Source organism: Strix uralensis, chromosome 2, assembly GCF_047716275.1.
Source record: "Strix uralensis isolate ZFMK-TIS-50842 chromosome 2, bStrUra1, whole genome shotgun sequence".
Classification (NCBI taxonomy): domain Eukaryota; kingdom Metazoa; phylum Chordata; class Aves; order Strigiformes; family Strigidae; genus Strix; species Strix uralensis.
In genome coordinates this window covers 96,058,052-96,080,974 of record NC_133973.1, presented here as the reverse complement: position 1 = coordinate 96,080,974, position 22,923 = coordinate 96,058,052, and the positions used below count along the sequence as shown (strand labels likewise).

At 36.7% G+C, this 22,923-nt stretch overlaps 1 protein-coding gene across 8 annotated transcripts in view; it reads right to left on the bottom strand.

Moving 5' to 3' along the window:
- Positions 1–22,923, bottom strand: part of PCDH9 (protocadherin 9) — a 708,470-nt gene that overhangs the window by 515,195 nt on the left and 170,352 nt on the right. Inside the window, exon 3 of one of the 8 annotated variants that reach the window (XM_074859544.1) lies at positions 9,538–11,006. The exons of the other annotated variants lie outside the window; for them this stretch is intronic. Within the exon in view, the coding sequence (XP_074715645.1) occupies positions 10,986–11,006 (21 nt within the window). The 3' untranslated portion in view covers positions 9,538–10,985. Of the gene's footprint in view, positions 1–9,537; positions 11,007–22,923 lie in introns of those variants that run through there. 8 annotated transcript variants of the gene reach the window in all.

Here is a 22,923-nt window from a genome sequence, read left to right as displayed (position 1 = left end):
AAACCTATTAAACTGGTCTTAATTGTTGCAATCTATTTATTGAACACATGAGCAATGAAAAATTAATTATTAAACAACCACCACAGGAAAACATCAGTGGCCTTGTCACCTCAGAACTAGATTGATAGCATGTTACCTTCTGGAGAGTGGGGCCCTGCAACACTCAAATATAAACCTTGGAAGGGTAATGCTGAGTATGTCACAGCCTAAGTCACATTTTTAATTTAATGTTTTATTAAATGTTAGATGGAATAAATTTATCCAGGCCTCACAGACTCTGTCTTAATAAATGAATTGGCACTCTTTCAGATGTAAAAAATGGTCACAGCTTCTCAAGGGCATCAGAAACCCTGAAGCATAAGACACCAGTAAATACAAAGAGCAAAGGCAGCATGGACAGTGATATATTTGCAAGCACTGCGGGTGAGCCAACACTTTCAAAATGCTGAGGCTAACAAAACAAGGGCAGCGAACTCCCAAAATGGGAAAAGCACCTGCAGTAAGAAGCTGTGCTTGAGTGCTGCTGCACAGACATGTCCACTACTGAAAAAAAGTGGAAAGGGTGTGGGTTTACCACCCTCCTGCTACTATATTTCAGGATCTGTTTGTACATTTAAAATTTCATGAGCAGTATTAATAATTTATTTTTCTCCTGTCCTTTAATTTTCTAAGGCTAGACTTTGAAAACAAAAGGCAGGGAGATGATATATTCTCTTCCTTCTCTGCAGTTATCTACAGCGCCTTCACTTGCGTTTCCCTGTAGAACTGCTGTCATTAGTAATATATAATTTGGCTAGGAAAAATGGTTACAAGTTCCTTAGTCAAAACCAATATGCCCCTGCCCTGGCACATCCCTCCAGAGACATCCCAAGATTTCCGCAAGTAGCTCCGTTTCGAAAACATTTGGCTTACATAAGGCAGGACAGCTCGACACTACTACTCAAGCAATGAAAGCCTTTCACAGCATAATCGAGCTGTACTATATATTTTTACAGACACTAAACTTAATGATTGTAAATGACTGTCAAAAGTGCCAGAAAAATCCCCTTCCTCTCTCAACTAAAAAAAAAAAAAAAAAAAAGTTAGCATGCTTTTTTTCCAGAACTCTAAAATGTTGGTGTTCAATAGCTATCCATCTCACATTGCCACACGTTACACTGTTAGCCAGCGTAAGAACAACAGGTTCCCATAAGCAACACACAAAACCACAGAGAGCAGTGAGTTATGCTAAAAACGTCTTCTCTTGCGGTCTGTGCTTCTTGAATCCACACAGCTGGCATCCTCCTGCTGAATGCACAAGGACATCTGAATGAGAAGGTGAAAAGGAAAAGGACCCTGAAACTTCCTCTGAACCTGGCATTTTTCCAGAAAGTCAGGAAGCAAATTCCCATCATGTAAACAATATAATGGAAAGTGATAGCAAAACGAAGCGCATGATTGTGCTTATAAATTCTAAATACACGATATTCTTGATCTAACTGCATGACACTTGCCACCCCACTTATGAGTCCTACAGCTGATGTGAGAGGAAATTAGAAGGATTTCATTCATCAAAAATGTGACTTCACATAGACAAAGGGTCACATTGGAAACACAAGCAGTGAGTTGAACTTGCTACCAGTAAAAATGACAAAAACCCAAAGTTTAGTTACACTATATTTAATCCTGTATTTAGCTGACCCAAGGAAAAATATTATAACCTCAGATGAGTAGTCACAGTTTATAACAGAAACTGCATATTTATATGGAATTTTTATTTTTGTATTCAAAATGTGAAGGAAAAGGTATGAAATAAAAATGTCCTTTTTTCTCTTTCATTCTGTGAGGATAATAAGTTAGACATCAGTGAGCTTTCTTGAAGTGTACAGCACTGGATCCAAGAATGGAAGCCAGTTTTGAAACTATTATGCAGTATATATTTATATGAAGAATACACAGGGTTCAACAAATAAATGAGATTAATAATATCTTGAAGTTTAGTTTTGTACTGGTTTGGGGCGGAATAGAGTTAATTATCTTCATAGTAGCCTGTATGTTGTTATGTTTTGGATTTGTGACCAAAACACTGTTGATAACACCCAGATGTTTTAAGTATTTCTGAGCAATGCTTGCACAGCCTCAAGACCTTTACTGCTCTTCACACCACCCCACCAGCGGGTAGGCTGGGGGTGAACAAGAAATTGGGAGGGGACATGGACAGGACAGTTGACCCCAACTGACCAAAGGGATATCCCATACCATATGATGTCATGCTCAGCAATAAAAGCTGGGGCAAGAAAGGGGAAGGGGGGATGTTTGGTGTGATGGCCTTTCTCTCCCCAAGTAACTGTTACGTGTGATGAAGCCCTGCTTTCCTGGAGATGGCTGAACACCTGCCTGCCAGCGGGAAGTGGTGAATGAATTCCTTGGTTTGCATTGCTTGCATGGGTGGCTTTTGCTTTACCTGTTAAACTGTCTTATATCAACCCATTTACATTTCACCATTTTGCACATTAACCCTTCTGATTCACTTCCCCATCCCACTCTGGGGGAGTGAGCAAGTAACTATGTGGAGCTGAGCTGCCTGCCGGGGTTAAACTACAATTAATTTTTAAGTATTCTGGCAACAGGTGAAACACCTTTTTTTTTTTTTTTTAATGGCCACTTTCATTTCACAAGTGGTTTTCTTCTTTATTATCAAATCAAATTTCTTTGGTGGTGGGAAAGAAGATAGACACAGTTTTAAAGGAAGTTCTTTCAACAGAAATTATTTTAGACACAGTTTCAGATAGTAAAGCAAACTGGTTGCATTAGTACTTTATAAGAAACTACTGCATTTTGGCTGCATTTTTGAGGTACACTGCTTTGTAACTCAGGCATATAAAAATATTAACACTTTTAAGCAAGAGCAAGTGTGTACATGAGCAAGCAAATAAAGATGTTTAGTACGCATGTTAGAGCAGAAAATCAAGCACAGCATAAGTAGCTCAAAATGTTGCAGCTGCATCTCAACTTACCCTCTTGGAACATGACTCCATCTTCTGCCTAGTCCATGTGCCCTGATTTCCTTTCCAGGATTATCAGGACACTGAGAAGAGGGATATGGCAGATGTCCTTCTGCTGCCAAAATACAAAATTTGCATCCTGTTGGGAATGTGCTCTCTGACTTGGACATTTGCAGGGCTTATATGTCCAGTGCTACAGATGTATTCATAGTGTCTGGCTCCTGCTCCAGAGTGAAGAGAAATTTGATAGTGGTGGAATGAAAGGGCTTATCTCTTTACTCCAGACAAAGAAAATAGTGACTGATTGCAGCAGTTGTTACCCAAGGATACACTCTCAATCCAATATATCTGAATACTCTCTCTATTAAAATGTCAAAAAAGTATGGGAAGTTAGGCAGGGGAGGGACTATAAAGTGATAGTTAAAATAATAAGTAAATCTTAATCTTTTTCTAGTGCTTTAACATTTAGCACTTTTTCTAGAACAGTAAAAATCTCAATATTCAGTAGTTACAAAGCTCACATTACTAAATATTTTTGACACTGAAATGTGTTAGTTTACTTTCTATTAAGAGGCAAAATTTATGAGCCTGTCTAAAGAAAACTATAGCCATCAGATATCAAATACAGCCTGTGCCTTTTCTGTAGCCAACCAAAAGATCACATATTCTTGTTGAATAGGATAAATGGCCATATAAATTTATTTCAATATTTTCAGGCAGAAGATAACTTGCCTAAATATTTTTCTTGCCTGTTACCAAATAAAAGAATGCAAGCTGAAACTGATTAGTAAACAGGTATCTAGATGAAGTCTTCTGTCCAGTAAGATGAAACAGACTTATAATAACTAGCATAGGATGCTCAATTTCATCCACAATATAATATATATAGTACTATTATGTCTACAACAACTGGCCCAGGTCAAATCTCAACCCAACTCTAAAATATGATGCAATTTAGGGAATCCATATACTGTCAAGAATGTATTGCTCTACTCCAATATAGTGTACTTCTGTAAAAGTAGCCACCAGATACAGATTGATATCAGACTACCTGTACTATCAGTACTTACAAATGGGAAACTGAATCTACAACCTATGACTCACATATTTGGTTTACTAAAACTAAGAATATGAACTTTCAAAACTTTTTCAACTGAGCCAATTTACAGTGAATCAGCAAAATGAAAGTCCATCAAAGGAAACAGCAAGTGAAATAATGGCTGTAGCAGTTTTAACAGAATTTGCTTCCCATTTGTCCCCAAACCACAATACTTTTTTTATAAGGTGCACAATAATGACAGTATTTAATGGAAAATTTCTCAGAGATCTATTGTTTTTATCCTATGTGAGCTAAGATAACAGATGGATAGGCAGATAGGTAAATAGATACAAAGCATTAGTATGTGTGTGAATATATGTCCATGTATAACTAGAAGGCTCCTTGGCAATCCCATTAAATGCCAAAAAGACTTCTAAATGGATGTTAAATACAAATTAAAAAATCGAAAGTCTGTGACATGTAGGATGTCTGTCCTTTAGTAACCTTTGGTTTTGAGGATGAAAAATTGAGATTTGCCATCCACTTGTACAGTGACTAATGAGCTAATAAATTTACAGACAGATGAATGCAGAATTCTTGATTTCTCTTTAAAAAGGTGCCCACAACCCAAATGAATTATTTTAATCAAAAACAGAAGAGCCATAAATACTGTGAAAGGACTACATTTTCAAGAGTTCTACCCAATTTTATGAACATAAATGAGATTGTTTACTGTGGCACCATTACCTGTAAGCATAAATACTTGCTTTTATTAAAAGTAACATTTTTTAAACAAATTAATTCCCAAAATTTCTGTGTATTAGAAACGCTTTCACACATGGAAATCATAGGGATTATAGATTATAGTCCATGTTATAGTCAGAAATAATTATTATCCTTAGTGACTTTCGGCAAGTAATTTCATTCTTCTGCCTTCCCTTTGCCTTCCTATTCTCCTGTGAATCCTATTTTTCTTGTAAGCTCTTTGAAGCAGGAATTATTTATATATGTACTTTAGTCCTTCCGTATTGACTGGGGACTCCAGGAACAATTGTAATACAGATATAATAAATGTATGTATGGATATGCTCAGTTGAAGGTGTCATACCTACACTATTTACCTATGAAGATGATACTTGTTTTGGAGTATGTGCTATACCAAGCAAACTGGTCTCCCTTTTGTCAAAAAACTTCTACTGATTTCTAACAGTTTCTAAAGTTCACTATAGACTTACTTCATTTATAGTCCTTATCACTCTGTTCCTCCCTTTCTGCCTTCACTTGTCGCCTTTCTGTCCCTCTGCAACATATTGCTACTGTGGGAGGTATTCACACTGTCTAACTTTAGTCAACTAATTTAGGGCTCTGAATCACCCTCTAGGAGTGCCTACCTCATAGAATATGACTATATATGGAATAGACATTTTTAAACTTAGGTGTTCTAATATGTACTTTTGTCGAATACCCAAAGTAGCTTGGCCTAGGTGATGTTAATATTCCACTGCATAAAACACTGCCTGTCAACAGTAAGTGAATTTATGAAGTGTTCGGGTTGCAGATATGTTTTCACTGGCTTAGCACCTCACTTTCATTTTCTTTCACCTAGATTTAATGCAGTAAGCGCACTATCTGTAGGAAAGCATAAAAGAAAAAATGAAAATAAAAAGATTAAATGCATATGGTATTTACCCATAGAATTTGCTAAAACATTAGTAGAATTTAAAAAGCACATGGCTGCTCAATAAATGGCAGCATTCAGCCAAGGAGGCTGCAGCTGTGAGTAAGACAGTACATCAGTCCCATGCCTAACCACGTTTTGACCTTTCTTCTGAGATTGGCAACAAGGGTGCCAATTAGACCAATGATCAGAGCAACACATTTTGTGTTGTGCTAAACACAACTGTTACCAAGGGGACAAAGATCATACATTTTGCTTAACACTGGATTCCTGATTGGCTCAACACAGATCTTCCACTGACAACTACTTTGGTAAGTCTCAAGATGAGAAGCAGGTAAGTGCACCTCTCACATACTTTTCTTTTTATTTTCTTGGGTCACAGAAAAGCTTATACTGTAAATGTCTGAATGATTTCCTGGTACATCGTTGATTTTGTTTAGTTTATCATCTCTCTCACACAAATTAAGTGATCTAAGAATTTACTAAATTCCTTTTATAACAGGATTTAATGTTAAAACTATTTGTTTCCACATATCACAACTAATTATGCCAGCCACAAACTATGACAGCCATAAATTATGCATCTTAATTCAACATATTGAGAGCTGCAAACCAGGTATTCAAGACCAGCTTCTGAAAGCCTCCCCTTCAACCAAGCCACTAGAAAAGGTTTGATCAACATATGTACCATCAATTTATTTAGTTAAGGAATGTTAAATGTGATAAGGTGATGAGAGACAGAAAGAGAAGAAAATGTTTTTTTCTTGTCTCAGTTGCAAAATGAATGCATATAATTTAGGCAAAATTTATAGAGGCAAGATGAAAACAATGTATAGTTGAATATGGACTGTCCACAGCATAAAAAAGCAGTGTGCTGTGTACTAATGGTAGGGAAAAGACTATGGGATTATATTATAACATTAAGCTTTATCTTGAAGTTCCATTATTGGAGACATGTTGGTGATATCATAGACAATATAATCTAAAGACCACAAATCTATTTTAAGTGTACAGGAAAATGTTGAGCTGACATAGGCATACAAAGAATGATTTTGAAAGAAATAAGGCATTTCTATCCATGGTTCTTTAAACTTACAAAACAAATTTATATCTAGCAGTTAGTGGAATTAGTTTTACTCGGCACAACATTGTTCCTCCTTCCTAATCAGATCTGCTTTCCACCACAGTGATTACTAGAAATTGACCATCTAGGGAGAACCACAATGATATGGAAGGATGCAAGATCTGTCCAAGCAGGTTTGAAGTACAAGAAGTATTTTAAATTAAACCTGTATAAAGGCATACAGACTGACAGTCATGATAGGGCTAGTTACTTGGATTTACCAATTCCTGGGAGGTGGGAAGAACTTACATAACATAACCTATTTTAAACCTCACATTTCTCAGTTAATGTTATGGACAAACTTCAAACATTTGGCTAAAATTTACAAGGCAGTTCAGAGATGTTTTCATGCAAACTAACTACTCCTTCATTAAAACCCTTTTACAGTTAGGCACAGGATTAAAATGTTTCTTTACTAGTCATCTCCTTTGTAAATTAAGTGCTATGGCTTTTTTTTTTCTTTTGTTGAGAAACAATATATTGTACAATAGCAAACTACGATGTAATATTGACACTATTGTCAACACTTCTGGTTGTACTCTAAATCTTTAAATTGCTTTCCGAAAATAAGTCTGGACAAAAAAATCCAGTATCTTGAACATACACATACTTTTGAAGTTATAAAAATAAGTTAATTGAATTCATATATTTTTACATTTTAAGGAAAAAAACAGTAAAACCATTATTAAGTTGCTATTATGGGTTCTTTTTTCCCCCCCTTATGTAGCCCTAACTTACTATTGCATGAATGGCACTGTGTTGTACCCGCTCAATGGAATATGAAATGGAACCTAAAAGTTAAAGGCCAATTTGATTTCACTGTTCAAAATCAGTGAGATCTGAAATTAAACAAAAAACAGATGAACAATGAAAAACAAATTAGAAAGTCAAGCTATTATAGTTACCACTGCTATTAAATAGAAGGCAATTAACTTCTGTTGTTACACACTAAAGACTTGCCTTTAAAATAAAGATATTATTCACAGACCAGCATCCTTTTTACAAAATTATAAAGATAAATACAACATTTAAAACCTCAGACTAGAACATCTTGAATTTTAATGATGCTCTTGTTTGATATGCTTTTAGAATGAATGGTCAGTAAGAGCTTGGGAATATAGCACAAGAATTTGCAATACTATATTTAATTTTGATAGGAAAAGATTAAATATTTCCACCAATTCAGCCCTGGGTTCCATACCAATTAGGAAAATTGAAAGGAAGCACTCTGATAGTTCTGTTTTGAAAAGGCAAACCACTGTAGGGATGGACAACATTCATACATGCTGATGTTCACATGTTGCTAATGATACACTAATAGACTTAAAATAATACTTAATCTGGATGAACAGGATACACACATCTTGTGCATAGCAAGACCTAATTATCTTGTGAAATCTGTGTTAGTATGAAGACTTCTTTCACTAAGATTCAGCGAGGAGAGTATTTTCTTCTCTAACAGACAAATGGCATGATATTTTGTACGTTACTTGTCAAATACTTGATTTGATAGATTCTCCATTTTGCAAAGTAGAATCGGTATGGAAAAAAAAATATTTGAAGTCTATATAATAATTAATGTATCTGTCCGTCTAGCTTTAGTGTTTTCAGCTGTTTCCTTCTGGGAACCATATATAATTCTGCTCTGAGAGTTTTGACTGGATGGTTTGAGGATCATAGTTCGTCTTACATAGACAAGTATAATTAAAATTGTCAGGAAAAAAATCAATGTCTGAAAAATAGAGTGCCATCACAAAAAGAAGTGAAATCACAAGTGATTTGAGAGTGTTCATAAAAACCAGCTTTTTAACTATATCTTTGTCACATTTGGATTAAATCTGTGTTCCACTGAAGTAAAAAACAATATTCTCATTGATTTTTACTAACACAATTTTTACTTTTAAGTGAATTCATAAGAATCGAATAGAACAATTGCAAATGTTTATGTCTATGATTGTATATATGTGAAAAATCCCCAGTAAGGGCAGTAACAATCCATTGTCCCAGTTCTTGATTAAGTGTAGGATAGCTGAGTAAGGATCTTACACAGAAACTTTTTTATAGCTGTGAATCTCAGGAAGAAAAAGCAAAAAAATAAAAGCAGCTAAAATTCAGAAAGGTTACTTTTTGTGCCTCATAATTCTATTATTTTGCTTTGCCTAAAAAAAAAAGAAATCATAATGATTTTAGGGTTTATATGAGCTTGAAATGCAGAGGTACTAAAAACGCCACCCAAGCCTGCTCCCAATAGTTCTAGAGACTCCCGTGACCTGAAGCTGATGGGTTTCTTGTCACAGATTTAAGGATATGAAACAGGTTCTTCCAAACAAACAGATATGTTAGCCAATATAATCACTCACAGCTTATTCCCACTGTGATGCTTCACTTACTATCTTGTACATTAAAATTATAACCATTGATACCCCTCCCCAAGAAGAAATCATTAGCAGGGACTAACAGGATGGAGGGAGGGAAGGTATTCAAACATTTAATTTGAAAAATGCAGCATCTCTCATGGGTTCTGATACCCTACTAAAGTCTGAGGAACACAGGTGGATGCACAGACTTTTAAGGGAAGGAGAGAACCCAGAAGCCTGCCTGGAAAGCACTGATAAATCTTTTCTATATTCAAATTAATTTTGATATAGGTTCTAGAGAAAAAGAAAAGGAAAAAGAAAAACCCTGCAAAAAAGATGCCAGTTCTGCACTGGAATATTATCAGGATACGGATTTATTTCAGACAGCATTTTAATGCTTATTTATTGATACATTTTATCATGGTGGGTTTACATGAAAAATACTGGGCTACAGGCTTCATTTAATGAGTGACAGCCTCCTAGAGATGTTGAAAAGTATTCTGTGATATTCTCCCAAATGGCAATACACCATTAAAAAGGCATATATTTATCTCTTAATACTATCTGAATATACACACATTTCAAGAGATATATTAACCCACAGCAAATGCAAAGCATGAATATTTTCGGTATGAACCCAGCAGCATGCACAGTATTCTCACTGTTTTCCATATGCATTGTTTCTGTAAAACTCAGCCTTCAATCACTTAACGTTAAGTCATTTTCTTAGGTTTGGCTGGCAAACTGTAAAGACTTACATAACTCCTTATCAGGTTGCTGCTTATTTTGCAAATATATTGTGAAAAGCATTCAGCTTTGACTTGTTCACTGCAGTGATCTCATATTTTGGGTATACTTTTTTTTTCATCTAAATTATCTAACTGGCATACAGCACAATTTCTGGTTTTATATTTGATTCAAAAGAGTCATTAATATAACATTATGTTCATTAATAGGTGTGACTGTACAATTTATGTTCTATCCCTGTCACCTTCTATGCTGCACAAGCACTGTGGTATTTTAGAACCTTCCAAAATTAAGTGAAGAGCACCAAGTTTTCTTGCTATTCTTCCTTCAAATAAGAAACTCTATATTTTTGATGTGCTATATTAGTCTGATAATTTTTTTGTGTTACTATGCATGAAAAAAAAGGTCATGGTGGCAAGTTTTACTGTTACTCTCTTATAATTCAGCATCCTATATTTGACTGTCTCAAAATAGCTTGTTCAAGGAAACAGAATATATATAGTGTATATATACCCATATACACACAGAGATATATATGTGTGCATAATTATATGTATGTATAACTGGTCCACAGATAGCCATAGATTATATTCCATGTTGTGCCCTCAAATCTTATTAGGGTCCAATACTAGTTGTAGAGAGGTTACCAGCATTTTAATAGGCTCATTCAGAAAAGAAAGACTTGATACCTGTTGTCAACCTCCATGCCACCCAAAATTGTGTGGTTTAGGGTTGGGTAGACTATGGTATCGAAAATACTGTATTTCCTTCAGATAAAACTTTGGCAATACCGCGAAAAGTTCTACTTGTCCTTATAGTTCCTTTACCAAACAGGTAGGGTCTGAGTTGCAGGTGACTGATCACATTTTCACCAATATGTTCAGGATCTCTTTTAGTGTCCATTCTGAATTCAAGGCAGTGGCATGCATCTGTGCAAGGTGTCCCAAGCAGTCTGAGGAGCCTTCCTCTGTGCAAGCAATCCTCTTTGTGAAGAAAGGTGGTAGAGTCTGTTGCGTACTGTAGGCATTCAGGGTTGATGAAGCAGACATAGACTCTCTCAGGGAGAGGATGGGGAACACTTGAGAGAAAGAGAGAGAGATACCAGGAAATAAGCAGGCCTAGGGGATGTCAGGACATATAAAGCCTCAAAATGAGTCTGCCTTTCCCCTCTTCCACAAAAACTTTGGGGATTCCAAATCTTAAAATATCTTGGTTTGTATCAGATTTTGAAAGAAAATCTGGAAAATTAACAGCTGCCTAGACCTTACTACTAGTTTCCTTTTATTCCTTATTTTCACACAAATTCTGAGGCGTAAGAAGTAGACTCTTATACTCCTGCCTGTTTAGACTGATTATATTCCTGGGTTTTAGGATTATCACCAAGACAGTGTTAAGAACTACTGTATTAAAAACCTGTTTGCATCTCAATTTTGAATGTGTCTGCCCAATATACTGCATTAATTAACTACTTTTCCATCCTCTGTCCTTAATTTCCATACTTGTGGTCATGAAGAGCATAGTTGTCTCTCAAAGATTTAGCTTTAATTGTGAAGGTATCCGGTGCTTAACCTTGTTAGAGTAACTGAATAAATGTGGCAAGAACAATGATCCTCTCAAGAGACTAACTTAGTCTCCATTTCAGTCAGAGACTAAGTCATTTTGGGATAGGATGCAAAATGAAGCAAAACTTTTCCCAAAGATAAAAAAATGCATATATATTGTCATTTTTCATTATAGCAAAAAGTTAACAGTGGGGTGCTTCAATGCTCCATTTAAGGACCAGGTGCTCAAAATATATTAATTATCACTAAAAAAAAGAGTGAAGAGCAATGTGGCAAAATTTGCAGATAACACAGAAAAATTCTCTTAACCAAGTCTGAAGAAGACAGGAAACTTCAGAGGTACCTGACCAAGCTAGATGGATGGGCCATCTTAAAAGATGTGGAAAAGATTTATTTAAATGCAAAGTAATGTATATTGGTAAAAAAACCCCAAAACTGTAGCAAATCATTCACTTTACCAGAGATCTCAATTAAGACTGCCAACTTAGGAAAAACACCTGGGCCTCACTGCAGACAGCTCAATGAAGAGCCCTGCTTGATGTGCAGCTGCAGTCAAAAAAGTACGTAAAATGTTAAGATGCATAAGAAATGAGTTGAGGAATAAAAAAGAAAATATAATGTCATTATATGAATCAATAATTTTCCCTCCTCTCGAATAGTGTGAAGTACTGGTCACCCCATCACAAAAAAGATATTACTGAATTAGAAAGCATTCAGAGAAGAGCGATTGTGATAATTAGGCATATAGAGAAGCCTTCATATGAAAAGACTGAAAAAAATTGGAATTGTTAACCTTAGAAAAAAAAAGATGAATAAGGAGGGATATGATGAAAGTATAAAAATGGTAAGTGGCAAAGAGAAAATAGATCAGGAGCTTCTGTAGTCCTGCATCTCATAATTCAAGAACAAAAGGACACTAAGTGAAAGTGAAAAGCAGCAGCTCCAAATCTGATAAAAGGACATACTTTTTAATGCAGCACATAATTAGATTATGGAACTCAGTGCCACAGGATGTCACTGATGTCAAGACCTTAACAAGATTCAAAGGACGACTTGGCACTTACAACTCTTGATATTCTTGGGAATCTTACACAGGCTAACCGTTAAAAAGTTTTGAAAGAGAGATTATGTGTTATGTTTCATGATTTAAAAGACAATACTTTCAAAAAGAATTTGGAGAAAAGTTCCCTGGAAGTGGATTTTCCCGTCTCTGGTTATTTGATTATTTTGTTCTTTGCTTTGCTTGTTTTGTCTGCATTTTCTCTTGAGACATCTGGGCAGTCTTGGAGGTAGACTGTGTAATAATGAATCACTATTCTGATACATTTACTATTATCCTAGCAATATCCTAGTATCTCAGTATCTCCTATGAGATCCTAGTATTAGGAAGACAAAAGGTCTTTCCTTTTGCATAAAAATTGTCCTATGCTCTACTGTATTCCACTCCATTCTATTCCAGTTAACTGACTGGATTTGTCACACATTGTCAATTAGTATAACCATTGCCGTAAGCTATATAGTACTGTGCATGTGTTTGGAGGAACTGTGAAATTTCTAGATGCAGAACCAAATACATTTTTGCTGTGGCAGCTATACAATTGATTCCATGTGTCCCAATTGTCTTCAAGCCCTACCTTAACCTCCAGCTATGCTATTGACATTTGCAGCTGGAAGACATACGCAATGTCTCCAAACAAGAGGCACTTTGCTTCTTATGCTTCCTATTCTCCACACTTTCCTTACCACATTTTTCCTCCTTTCTGCCTGTCTTGCTGCTCAGAGAGATAAGGTATTCTTCTTCCCCCTTTTGTTCTTAAACTATTTATTTTCTAATTCATTAGCTTTTCTTTCCCTAGTTCTTTCCTATATGAAGTCTTTCAGTGCAAGTAAATAATGATAGTAGCAAGCATAAAAGAGCTTTTCCTCAAATCAGATCTGTTAACTGAAAACTGAATCAAAAAGAGAGTGTAAAAGATACTTGGTAGAAGCAGGATCGTTGATTTTGAACAGTATTCTCAAATGATTCTTCCTCCCACTTTTATTAATTTCATTACATTCTCAACGCCAGGATGGGGGGGTGGCAGGGGTCGAGAAAACCTTTATTGTAGGTATCTCTTAGAGGTTTTGGAGGAAAATGGTAGTACTCTATTTATTATTATTGGTATTATACTAAAAGCCAGTTTAATTATATAGCATCAAAACCACCTACAATTTTCAAAGATTCAGATTCAACTGACTTGTCAGAGGCCTCATTCAATATAAGCTATTAAACTAGATAGCAGGGAGATAAACCATACTGGTGCCTTTACAAAGGTTCAATTAACTGCTACTACTGCTTTCATCTCACACCTACCCAGCACAAAGCCTGATAAATTCTGTGGGGGTTTGAGGGTAACTAGAAAGTAAGTGAAGATATTGGGAGTGGGGGCACACAGAGCAGCAGCATTTGTAGGGCTAGCTGGGTGAACAAAATGCTGGAGGGCTGTAACTCCCTTGAAGAGAAGCTGAATTCAGACAGTGCTTATGAAATGGACACTGCAGAGAGACTGTGAAGATCCCTGGCTCAGGGATAATACTTGAGAGAAGATGGGCAGCCCCAGTTGAGCCAAGATGTGACTAGCTGCTCCAAAGAAAGATGTGGTGTGCTTTGTCTCCTCTCCTTCCCCAACAAACTGGAGGTTCTCAAGATGCAATTGGACAGGGTGCTACATAATTTCATCAAGGCTCCCTTTCCTACAAAAGGTTGGACCAGATGATCTTTCGAGGTCCCTTCCAACCTAGGCTGTTCTATGATTTTATGAATTGCCTCTGCTTTGGTACTGTTTATTTTTTTCAACTTTCAGATGCATGCTTCACTAATCAGACATGGTCCTATGATTATTTTCTCATTTTCTCCAGGAAAAAATATTAAAGTAGCATACAAATCTTATGTTCTACCTTGTCCATCTTGAGTTGGTATATCCTGCACAATGCTACAAAGCACCATGTAGATTACGTATTTATGGTAGTGCTATCTTTTGAGATATCCACATTGCACTCACCATATGGTTTAGATATGTCTGAGGTTTACAATTAGTCTGCAAGACTGGTTTTAAGCTGAATCCAAGTCCACAGGACATGCACTGAACACACTCTGGCATAAATATGCTATTGTAGTACAATGTTCGATAGCAAAAGAGGTGGAGCTGGTTAGCAACAACAAGGAACTTAATTTTAAAAGCCTAGAAGAGATGGATTCTATATTATGTGGGACAATAAAAAGTATGAATACTGCTGGTCTCACAGGAATATGAGAGGTGTTTCCAGCCTGTGAGTATTTACAAACATGAGCTCAAGATAATTGGTATGTTTATTGTTCTTACACCTTTTAAATTTTTATTAAGACTTAATTCTCATTGATAACAATTCCACAATCATGAAACAATGAAATACCTTTAATTTGAAAGCCACCTACTTTGAAAAGAGTGTATTGTATTTTTTCTTATTAAATACTACACAAACACAAAAAATATACCCTAATGCTGCATAAATACTGTGTTTCCAGACATATTTTGTCCATTTTATTTTTACTAAAAACCAGTTAGTTTTAAGTTAGCTTCTTTCTTGATATTTCATATTGTGAAAGAAGTAGCAGAACATCTTACCAGGAAGAGCAGATTTAGCTAATTGATCACTATTTTGCAACAAAAAGTTTTCACCTAGATGCCCATGATACCTTTTTGAGTCTGCCAGCCTACCTTTTCAAGCCAAGTCCTCTGTTCTAAATTTTGTCATCAGTTAAAAAGCATGGCCTGAAGTCAAATATTATTTTCATATGAAAAATCTACACAATTACTGAAAACTATTCCAACTAATTTACTTTCCCTTTCTTAGCAAAGAAGCGTAAATGTCAGCCAACTATTAAAATAAAAGATAAAATATTTCATTACGGTTATGCAAAATTAGGTTTCCCACAAGAACATTACCTCATTCAAGTTACACAAATGCATGCTATCTTCTTGGTTTGCATATTAAATCTAAGCAACATATTGTGCTTTTTTCCCTGTACCTCATATTGGGTATGTGTTATTTTGCTATACATTGTGCCTGGTATGGACAAATAAATACACTTCTCTTACCATTAAAACAATCTTCTCATGTTAGGACTTCAGATCCAATTAGATTAGGTAGAAATGTGCACGGAATGAAATGTGGATGGGATAGATTTTAGCATCTCAGCTGAAGAAAGGTCACACTGTTTTGTTTGGTGTCACTGTATACTTGAAAATGAGTTTTGAAAGAAGTACCAATGAGAAGTATATCACATCTGCTTCCATTATGGCAAATGTCTTTTCAAAACAGAAAAGAGAATTCATGCCTGTTTTAAATGACAAAAAAAGTGAATGTGCAGAATGTTACAAGACCCCATTCAGCACTTCTAAAAAGTGAAGCTTCCAAACCTGGAAATGTCACTTACCTAATTACAAGTTAGTCTTGAGGTCCAAAGGTCAAACTTTGGGATGCTCTTGAGCGTACTGAAACAAAGGCCTCCTGAGCTTTATGCTCTCCAGTCTGTTACAACTTTATGTATATAATACACACAATCATGTTTAATTCTATGTAGAACTCTTTCATTTGCTCATCACTTTCTCTACACATTATTTGGGATTTGGCATACACTACACTTTATCCTCAATCCAAAAGTGATTTTTTTTCCCCTCACTACAGGAGATTGAGATATGCTTAAGGGTTCTGAACTGGTTTTCCTAAGGCCGAAAAGCTCCTTTTTCTCAGGTTATTTCAATCAGAAATGGTGTGATTGGAAGACACCAATGGTAAAGGACAGCTTTTTTTATTTTGTAGTTTTCATCAGGACATAGGCCACATTTCCATGAAGACAGTTAAGCAATTGAAAAAGCTTAACTATACTTAATATAAGTCTAAACATAACTAATACTTAAGTATACTTAAATATATGGTTTATGCATACTTTTTTTTTTTTTTTTTTTTAATCCTAAAATAAACCATAGGGTCCCAGCAATAGCAAAGATAATAACAATTTCTCTGCTTCCACTGTACCAGCATAAACTTAACTCTGGGTATTACTGCATAGAATATGCTCTGTTACTATTTCCTTTGTCCACATCAAGTGTCTGATATGGAATTAACATTATTTTTTTCCAGTTTTAAAATGCAGGTAGTATCAGATTTGTAATGGCTTCCACAAAACTACTCATGTCTCAAAATCAGCCTCTACTCAGGACTCTAAAGTGTCCAAGGGCCCAACCCACAAGTGTCCAAGTGCAACCCTTATCCATATAATTAATACCATGCTATTAACTACTTACATGTGTAAATTGTTTGTAGTGTGAGGCCCGAAATAATGATTTTGCTCTTAGCCAACAGTTATTTAACCATGAAAGTCAGTTTTCTAAGTTCTAAGTTTATAACAAGCATTACCAAATGGTCATCTTATGCTATGCAGTGGACAATTTCTACATAGGATTTTTGTTTGTTGGTTTTTTGTTTGTTTATTTTCCCTGCTGTTACCATTGCTAGTAAGAGGATTTATGAAAGACCAAAGCAACATCTGGGGCGATAAGACTTTGTTGAACCACTGCTGAGATAGACATTCTGATCATTCTTTTACTTAGTTTATGAAATTCATTGGATTTTCAATTCATGGTAACCAGAGCTCTCTCTTAAGCTATTTTTCATTTCCCTTCTAATCTCAAAAACTGTCAGTGTTTAGACATAAGAACAGGTTTTTTAGCTCACTCATTTCTTCCAGATCTCAAAGTAGAAAGCAGCCAGTTATCTCACCAGAAGAGGAAGCAAGTGGACACCATTATCACAAGAGGTTTCTGTGACTTCCCAGTGTAACTCCTGAGGTACTTAATGCCTTCTTTGCCTCAGCCTTTAATAATAAGACCAGTTGTTCTTGGTGTACCTAGCCCCCTGAGCTGGAAGACATGGATGGGGAGCAGAATGAAGCCCCCATAATCCAAGGGAAAATGGTTAGTGACCTGCTACACCACTTAGACACACACAAGTCTATAGGGCTGGATGGGATCCGACCGACAGTACTGAGTGAGCTGGCAGAAGTGCTCACCAAGGCACTTTCAATCATTTATCAGCAGTCCCGGCTGACTGGGAAGGTCTCAGTTGATTAGAGGTTAGCAAATGTGATGCCCATCTTCAAGAAGGGCCAGAAGGAGGATACGGGGAACTACAGGCCTGACAGTTTGACCTCAGTGCCAGGGAAGTTTATGGAGAGATCATCTTGAGTTCCATCCATCACGTGGCATGTACAGGACAACCAGGTGATCAGGTGAAGTCAGCATGGGTTTGTGAAAGGCAGGTCCTGCTTGACAAACCTGATCTCCTTCTATGACCAGGAAACCTGCTCAGTGGATGAGGGAAAGGCTGTGAATGTTGTTTACCTAGACTTTAGTAAAGCCTTTACACCATTTCCCAAAGCATTCTCCTGGAGAAACTGGCTGCTCATGCTTTGGACAAGCATACACTTCACCAGGTAAAAAACTGGCTGGATGGCCAAGCCCAAGGAGTAGTGGAATGGAGTTAAATGAAGTTGGCGGCTGGTCACAAGTGGTGTTGTGCAGTATTGGCACCAGTTCTGTTTAATATGTTTATCAATGATCTGGACAACGGGATCGAGTTACCCTCAGTAAGTTTGCAGACAACACCACGTTGGGCAGGAGTGTTGATCTTCTTGAGGGTTAAAAGGCTCTACAGAGGGATCTCAACAGGCTGTCGATGGGCCTATACCAACTGTATGAGGTTCAAGACGGCTAAGTGCCAGGTCCTGCACTTGGGTCATAACAATCCCATGCAGTGCTACAGGCTTGAGGAAGAGTGTCCAGAAAGCTGCCTGGCAGAGAAGAACCTGGGGGATATTGGTTGACAGACGGCTGAATATGAGCCAGCAGTGTGCCCAGGTGGCCAAGAAGGCCAATAGCATCCTGGCTTGTATCAGAAATAGCATGGCCAGCAGGACTAGGGAAGTGATTGTCCCCCTGTACTCGGCACTGGTGAGGCCGCACCTTGAATACTGTGTTCAGTTTTGGGCCCCTCACTACAAGAAAGATACTGAGGTGCTGGAGAGCGTCCAAAGAAGGGCAACGAAGCTGGTGAAGGGTCTAGAGCACAAGTCTTATGAGGAGTGTCTGAGGGAACTGGGGCTGTTTGGCCTGGAGAAAAGGAGGCTCAGGGGAGACTTTACCCCTCTCTACAACTACCTGAAAGGAGGTTGTATCGAGGTGGGTGTTAGTATCTTGTCCCAGGTAACAAGTGATAGGAGAAGAGATGATGGCCTCAAGTTGCACCAGGGGAGGTTCAATTGGATATTAGGAAAAATTTCTTCACCAGAAGGGTTGTCAAGCATTGCAACAGGCTGTCCAGAGAAGTGTTTGAATCTCCATCCCTGGAGGTATTTAAAAGACATGTAGATGTGGTGCTCAGGGACATGGTTTAGTGGTGGGCTTGGCAGTATTAAGTTAATGGTTGGACTCATTGATCTAAAGGTCATTTCTAACCTAAATGATTCTATGAACTCCTGACTTGGGATGAAGGAGTAGAGATGGGAAAAGTCCTAAACATGTTACCATCTGAGTTTCTCAACACCTGGATGATGAGGTAAGGTACATTTGGGCTATGGATATTCTGTCCTCTACCCAAGCTCATATACAACTGAGACTTACAGTCACATAGTCATAAATTCTCCAAGGGAATGAGTCTGCTACAATTTTAGTTATTTGTATGAAATTATTTAATTCTAACTAGTTATGAAGTTCTGAAATGCCCAAGTGGCAAGATTTACTGCTAACACAGGCTGCAGTTGCAATGTAGTATGTCAAAAGCCAAAGGATAATCTCTCCGCTGTAAATGAGATGATGATTCTGACGAACTGAGACCTGGCATTTGGCCAAATCAAAGATTTGTATAGGACAAATAGGATGAGGAAATAATCTTAATCAGCAGTAGAGAATTCGTGAAAGAGATAACAAAAAGATGTTATAGTTCCTGTCAACCTTAACATTATTACTCTTTGTACTTAAGTTCTCTGGCCAAATTAGAAGTAGCATCTGTTTCCAAACTATCCATGCCAGACTAATTCCAAAACAGTTAACTCCAAATAATGAATAACCTATAAAACAAGCATTATTCATGACTTTGGATGTTTTAGCAAACTTTTTCTAAAGCAGTGGTTGTAATTGTGACTCTTTGCCTTACCAGAAATCTGTAACAGGTGTACATTGTCTGAAAGAAAGCTAGTATTTAGTTGATTTGTGACTTTGCTGTGTGCTACTTCTCTACCTAATGTCCAGGGCAATTTACAGATTTAGTCTTCACAAAAGTAAGATATTTGAAATAGTAGGTTGGTCTCAACATTCTGTAAAAAATTACATGTCAGCATCCTCCTATAGCTCTTCCAAGCTACTTCTCACATGTCTTAATGGGCAGTACTTTGGACTTTGCAACAGCAGTTGGCCTGTTTAGGCTGTAATAAGCAATCATCTGAAAAAGATACAGCTTTACTAAGATCCAATGAGGCGCCTACTCCTTGTTCAATAGGACTAAAACCAACATTATAGCACTTCTACAAGAAAACTTTATCATGGTTCACCCTGGGTTTTTGCACATATTCACCAACTTCTAATTTGGAAAATTCTATCTTTTTGTTATATTGGGAATTTAATTTAGCCTATTGGCAAGGAGAAATTAACCGGAGCAATTTCCCAAGGATGTAAAGTAGAGAGAACAAGTCTCTGATTGAAAGGATAGAAAGGCTAATGAAATACATACATCAGAGAATGAAGTGTGCAAGAAGGCAAACCCTGTTAGAAATTCACTCTGTAGATTGAAAAAGATTTATATTTTTCTCTACTAACCTGTAAGCAAGTTATTACTGATACAGAAACCCACTGATACTTCCAGCCTAAAAAAATAATAATACAAGAACACTTAATTATAAGGAGGGATTATATGGAACAGAATTAAAATTTGGACATTGTTTGTGAAGGTCATTATTTGCCATTTTTAAGAGCAGTTTAACTATACCCAAATATCTATGACATTATATTAAACATCCCCCAAGTGACACTATATGCACTCAATCTGTCATTCTCAAGGTACTCTGCTGCCCTCAAAGGAAGTAATAGATAGCATTTTAATAAATGAGAGAGCTACAAAATCTCATTTCACTTTGAGGAGACTTTCCTACTACTTTACTCTCAACATAGAAGTGGCAGGTGCCTTCACCTAGGGGCCATTTTTTATGTGCTTGTAGACCAAAGGGCTCTATCTGAAATCGCAGCAAGAGTTCTCCCTCTGCCCCTTCTCATTTAAAAGAAAGTTTGTACTGTGTAACCTTTCACAGGGTAGAGCAGAGGATTCACGAGAGTGAATCCTCTCAGCTTGAGCATGTAAAACTCTTTATTATTACCATGACAGAAATCTCATTTTCCAAGCATACTCTGTCTCTTGCAGAATATACAAGGTTTAAATGCAGATGCAGTCAAAATCTCATTAATGACTCAGATCAACAGCTGCCATTGATCGTTAAAACGTAAATGCAGTGACTTCTAAATCTTAAAATGACACAGCAGCTGTGCATTTTGGGAAATGAGAGAAACTGTGACTATAACAATCCATGGATATTTTCTTCCTGCTACCTAGATATCGCTGAGAATTTTCTAGTTAAAATGAAAAGAACAACATAGCCTTTGTTTGACATTTTCAAACTATCTGATGAAAAAAAAAGAGAAATGTTCCAGGTTTCTCTTGATGTCTATCATACTCCACTTTCTTGATGTCTATGTAGTTTGCTTTCACTCTGCAAAGACTTGCTTGAAAAGAAACTTGGAAAGCTTCCATTATTTTTAAAGTATAAGATTTTGTAAATCCCTATGTTCTCTAAATTAGCATATCTTACTGGACTACAAAATTTGAAATGCAATGACATTTTCATATAAATGAACCTAAAACATCACTTGCTAGTAATGGATTAGAATGCAAACTGAGCACAAGTTACAGGTAATGGCCACTAGTGGGACCACTACCTCCATCACTTATCATTGCAAATAATGTTATCTGGCAATTAAAGATATAGAGTAAAATAAAATAAAAACAAAAAATAATTGAACATAAAAAAATCAGGCGGCTATCACCTGAGATCCCTAACATTCATAAACAAGTAGCTCATCTCTATTTCTCAATTTATATTGAAACAACAAGAAAAAAAAAAAAAAGAAAACAAGAAGAAAAACAAGAGATAACAAAAAGTCATGGTTAAAAATATTTTAGATCTAAATTTAACTCATGAAACCACAATTTGGAACAGGTGTTTATGAAATCTTTTCAATTTGCTGCAACATGCAATATGTGAGCTGATTGCAACAAAATAATAACCAGTCAAATCATTGTCAAGTACCTAAAATGACTATGTGTTGCAAATGAGTTCTCAGGGAGGTCAATGGGAATTACCAGGTGACTCCATCCCAAAATGCCTGTGACAAAGAAAGTGCAACAGGAGTTTTGCATGGCAGTAATACTAGCTGTCTAGGGGGGGCAAAATTTACAGGAAAGCTAACTGGCAACCATTCTCAAATCCACCTCAGAAAGCTCAGAAATTCACCTGCCAGGTGTGTTGAAAAGTTATTCCTTAGGTAAACTCCCTCCAGCACCACATGTCCCAGTCTCTGCAAGAACTGATGCATCTCTTATCATTCAGGATGGTTAATGAGCAAACTCTTAATAAAGTACTGGTTTGCATATTTTTTTTTTTTTTTTTTTTTTTTTTTTTACACTTTGGCGATGTAAATACTACCATTTTGATGTTAGTGTTTTGGTATTACTCCATGTTAAAGAAAGCCAGTAGCAAATCAGGCCTCAAGAGTTGTTCCTCATAAACTCCCTGTGATGTAAATGGCTTTATCTGGTTTAAAGTAAAAAGCAGCACATGCAGGGTACACCCTGGAAAAAAAAAAAATCTTTGCAAAGAACTGTAATGAACAGTACTTATCTAGTCACTGTAAATTAAAAGTCCCTCCCTTTTCTATTCACCTCAGCCTGAATCACAGTCATTATTTCAAGATACTTCCAAGAACAAGCAGTGTGGGTATGCTTCAGGGCTCTGTACTGGAAAACTAAGGAAAACACTGACAACAAGCTGCAGATTTATGATGCATGAATGCAACAAATGTTCATCACGTGGCAGAAAAAGCCACTCACCTCTTACTGATAGACTTGTTTTGCTGTTATTCATTATTTATCCTTTCCCTCACAATCAAGAAAAACAGAAAGATCCTTGAATATCCTCTCAATTTCTTCTTGACTTGTAGGTCTTTACCTACCTATCAAGAAGCCACCACCTCAGGAAGCTGTCTGTCTCTGTACACCAAGGAATATTTGCGTGACTAGTACAGTAATTCT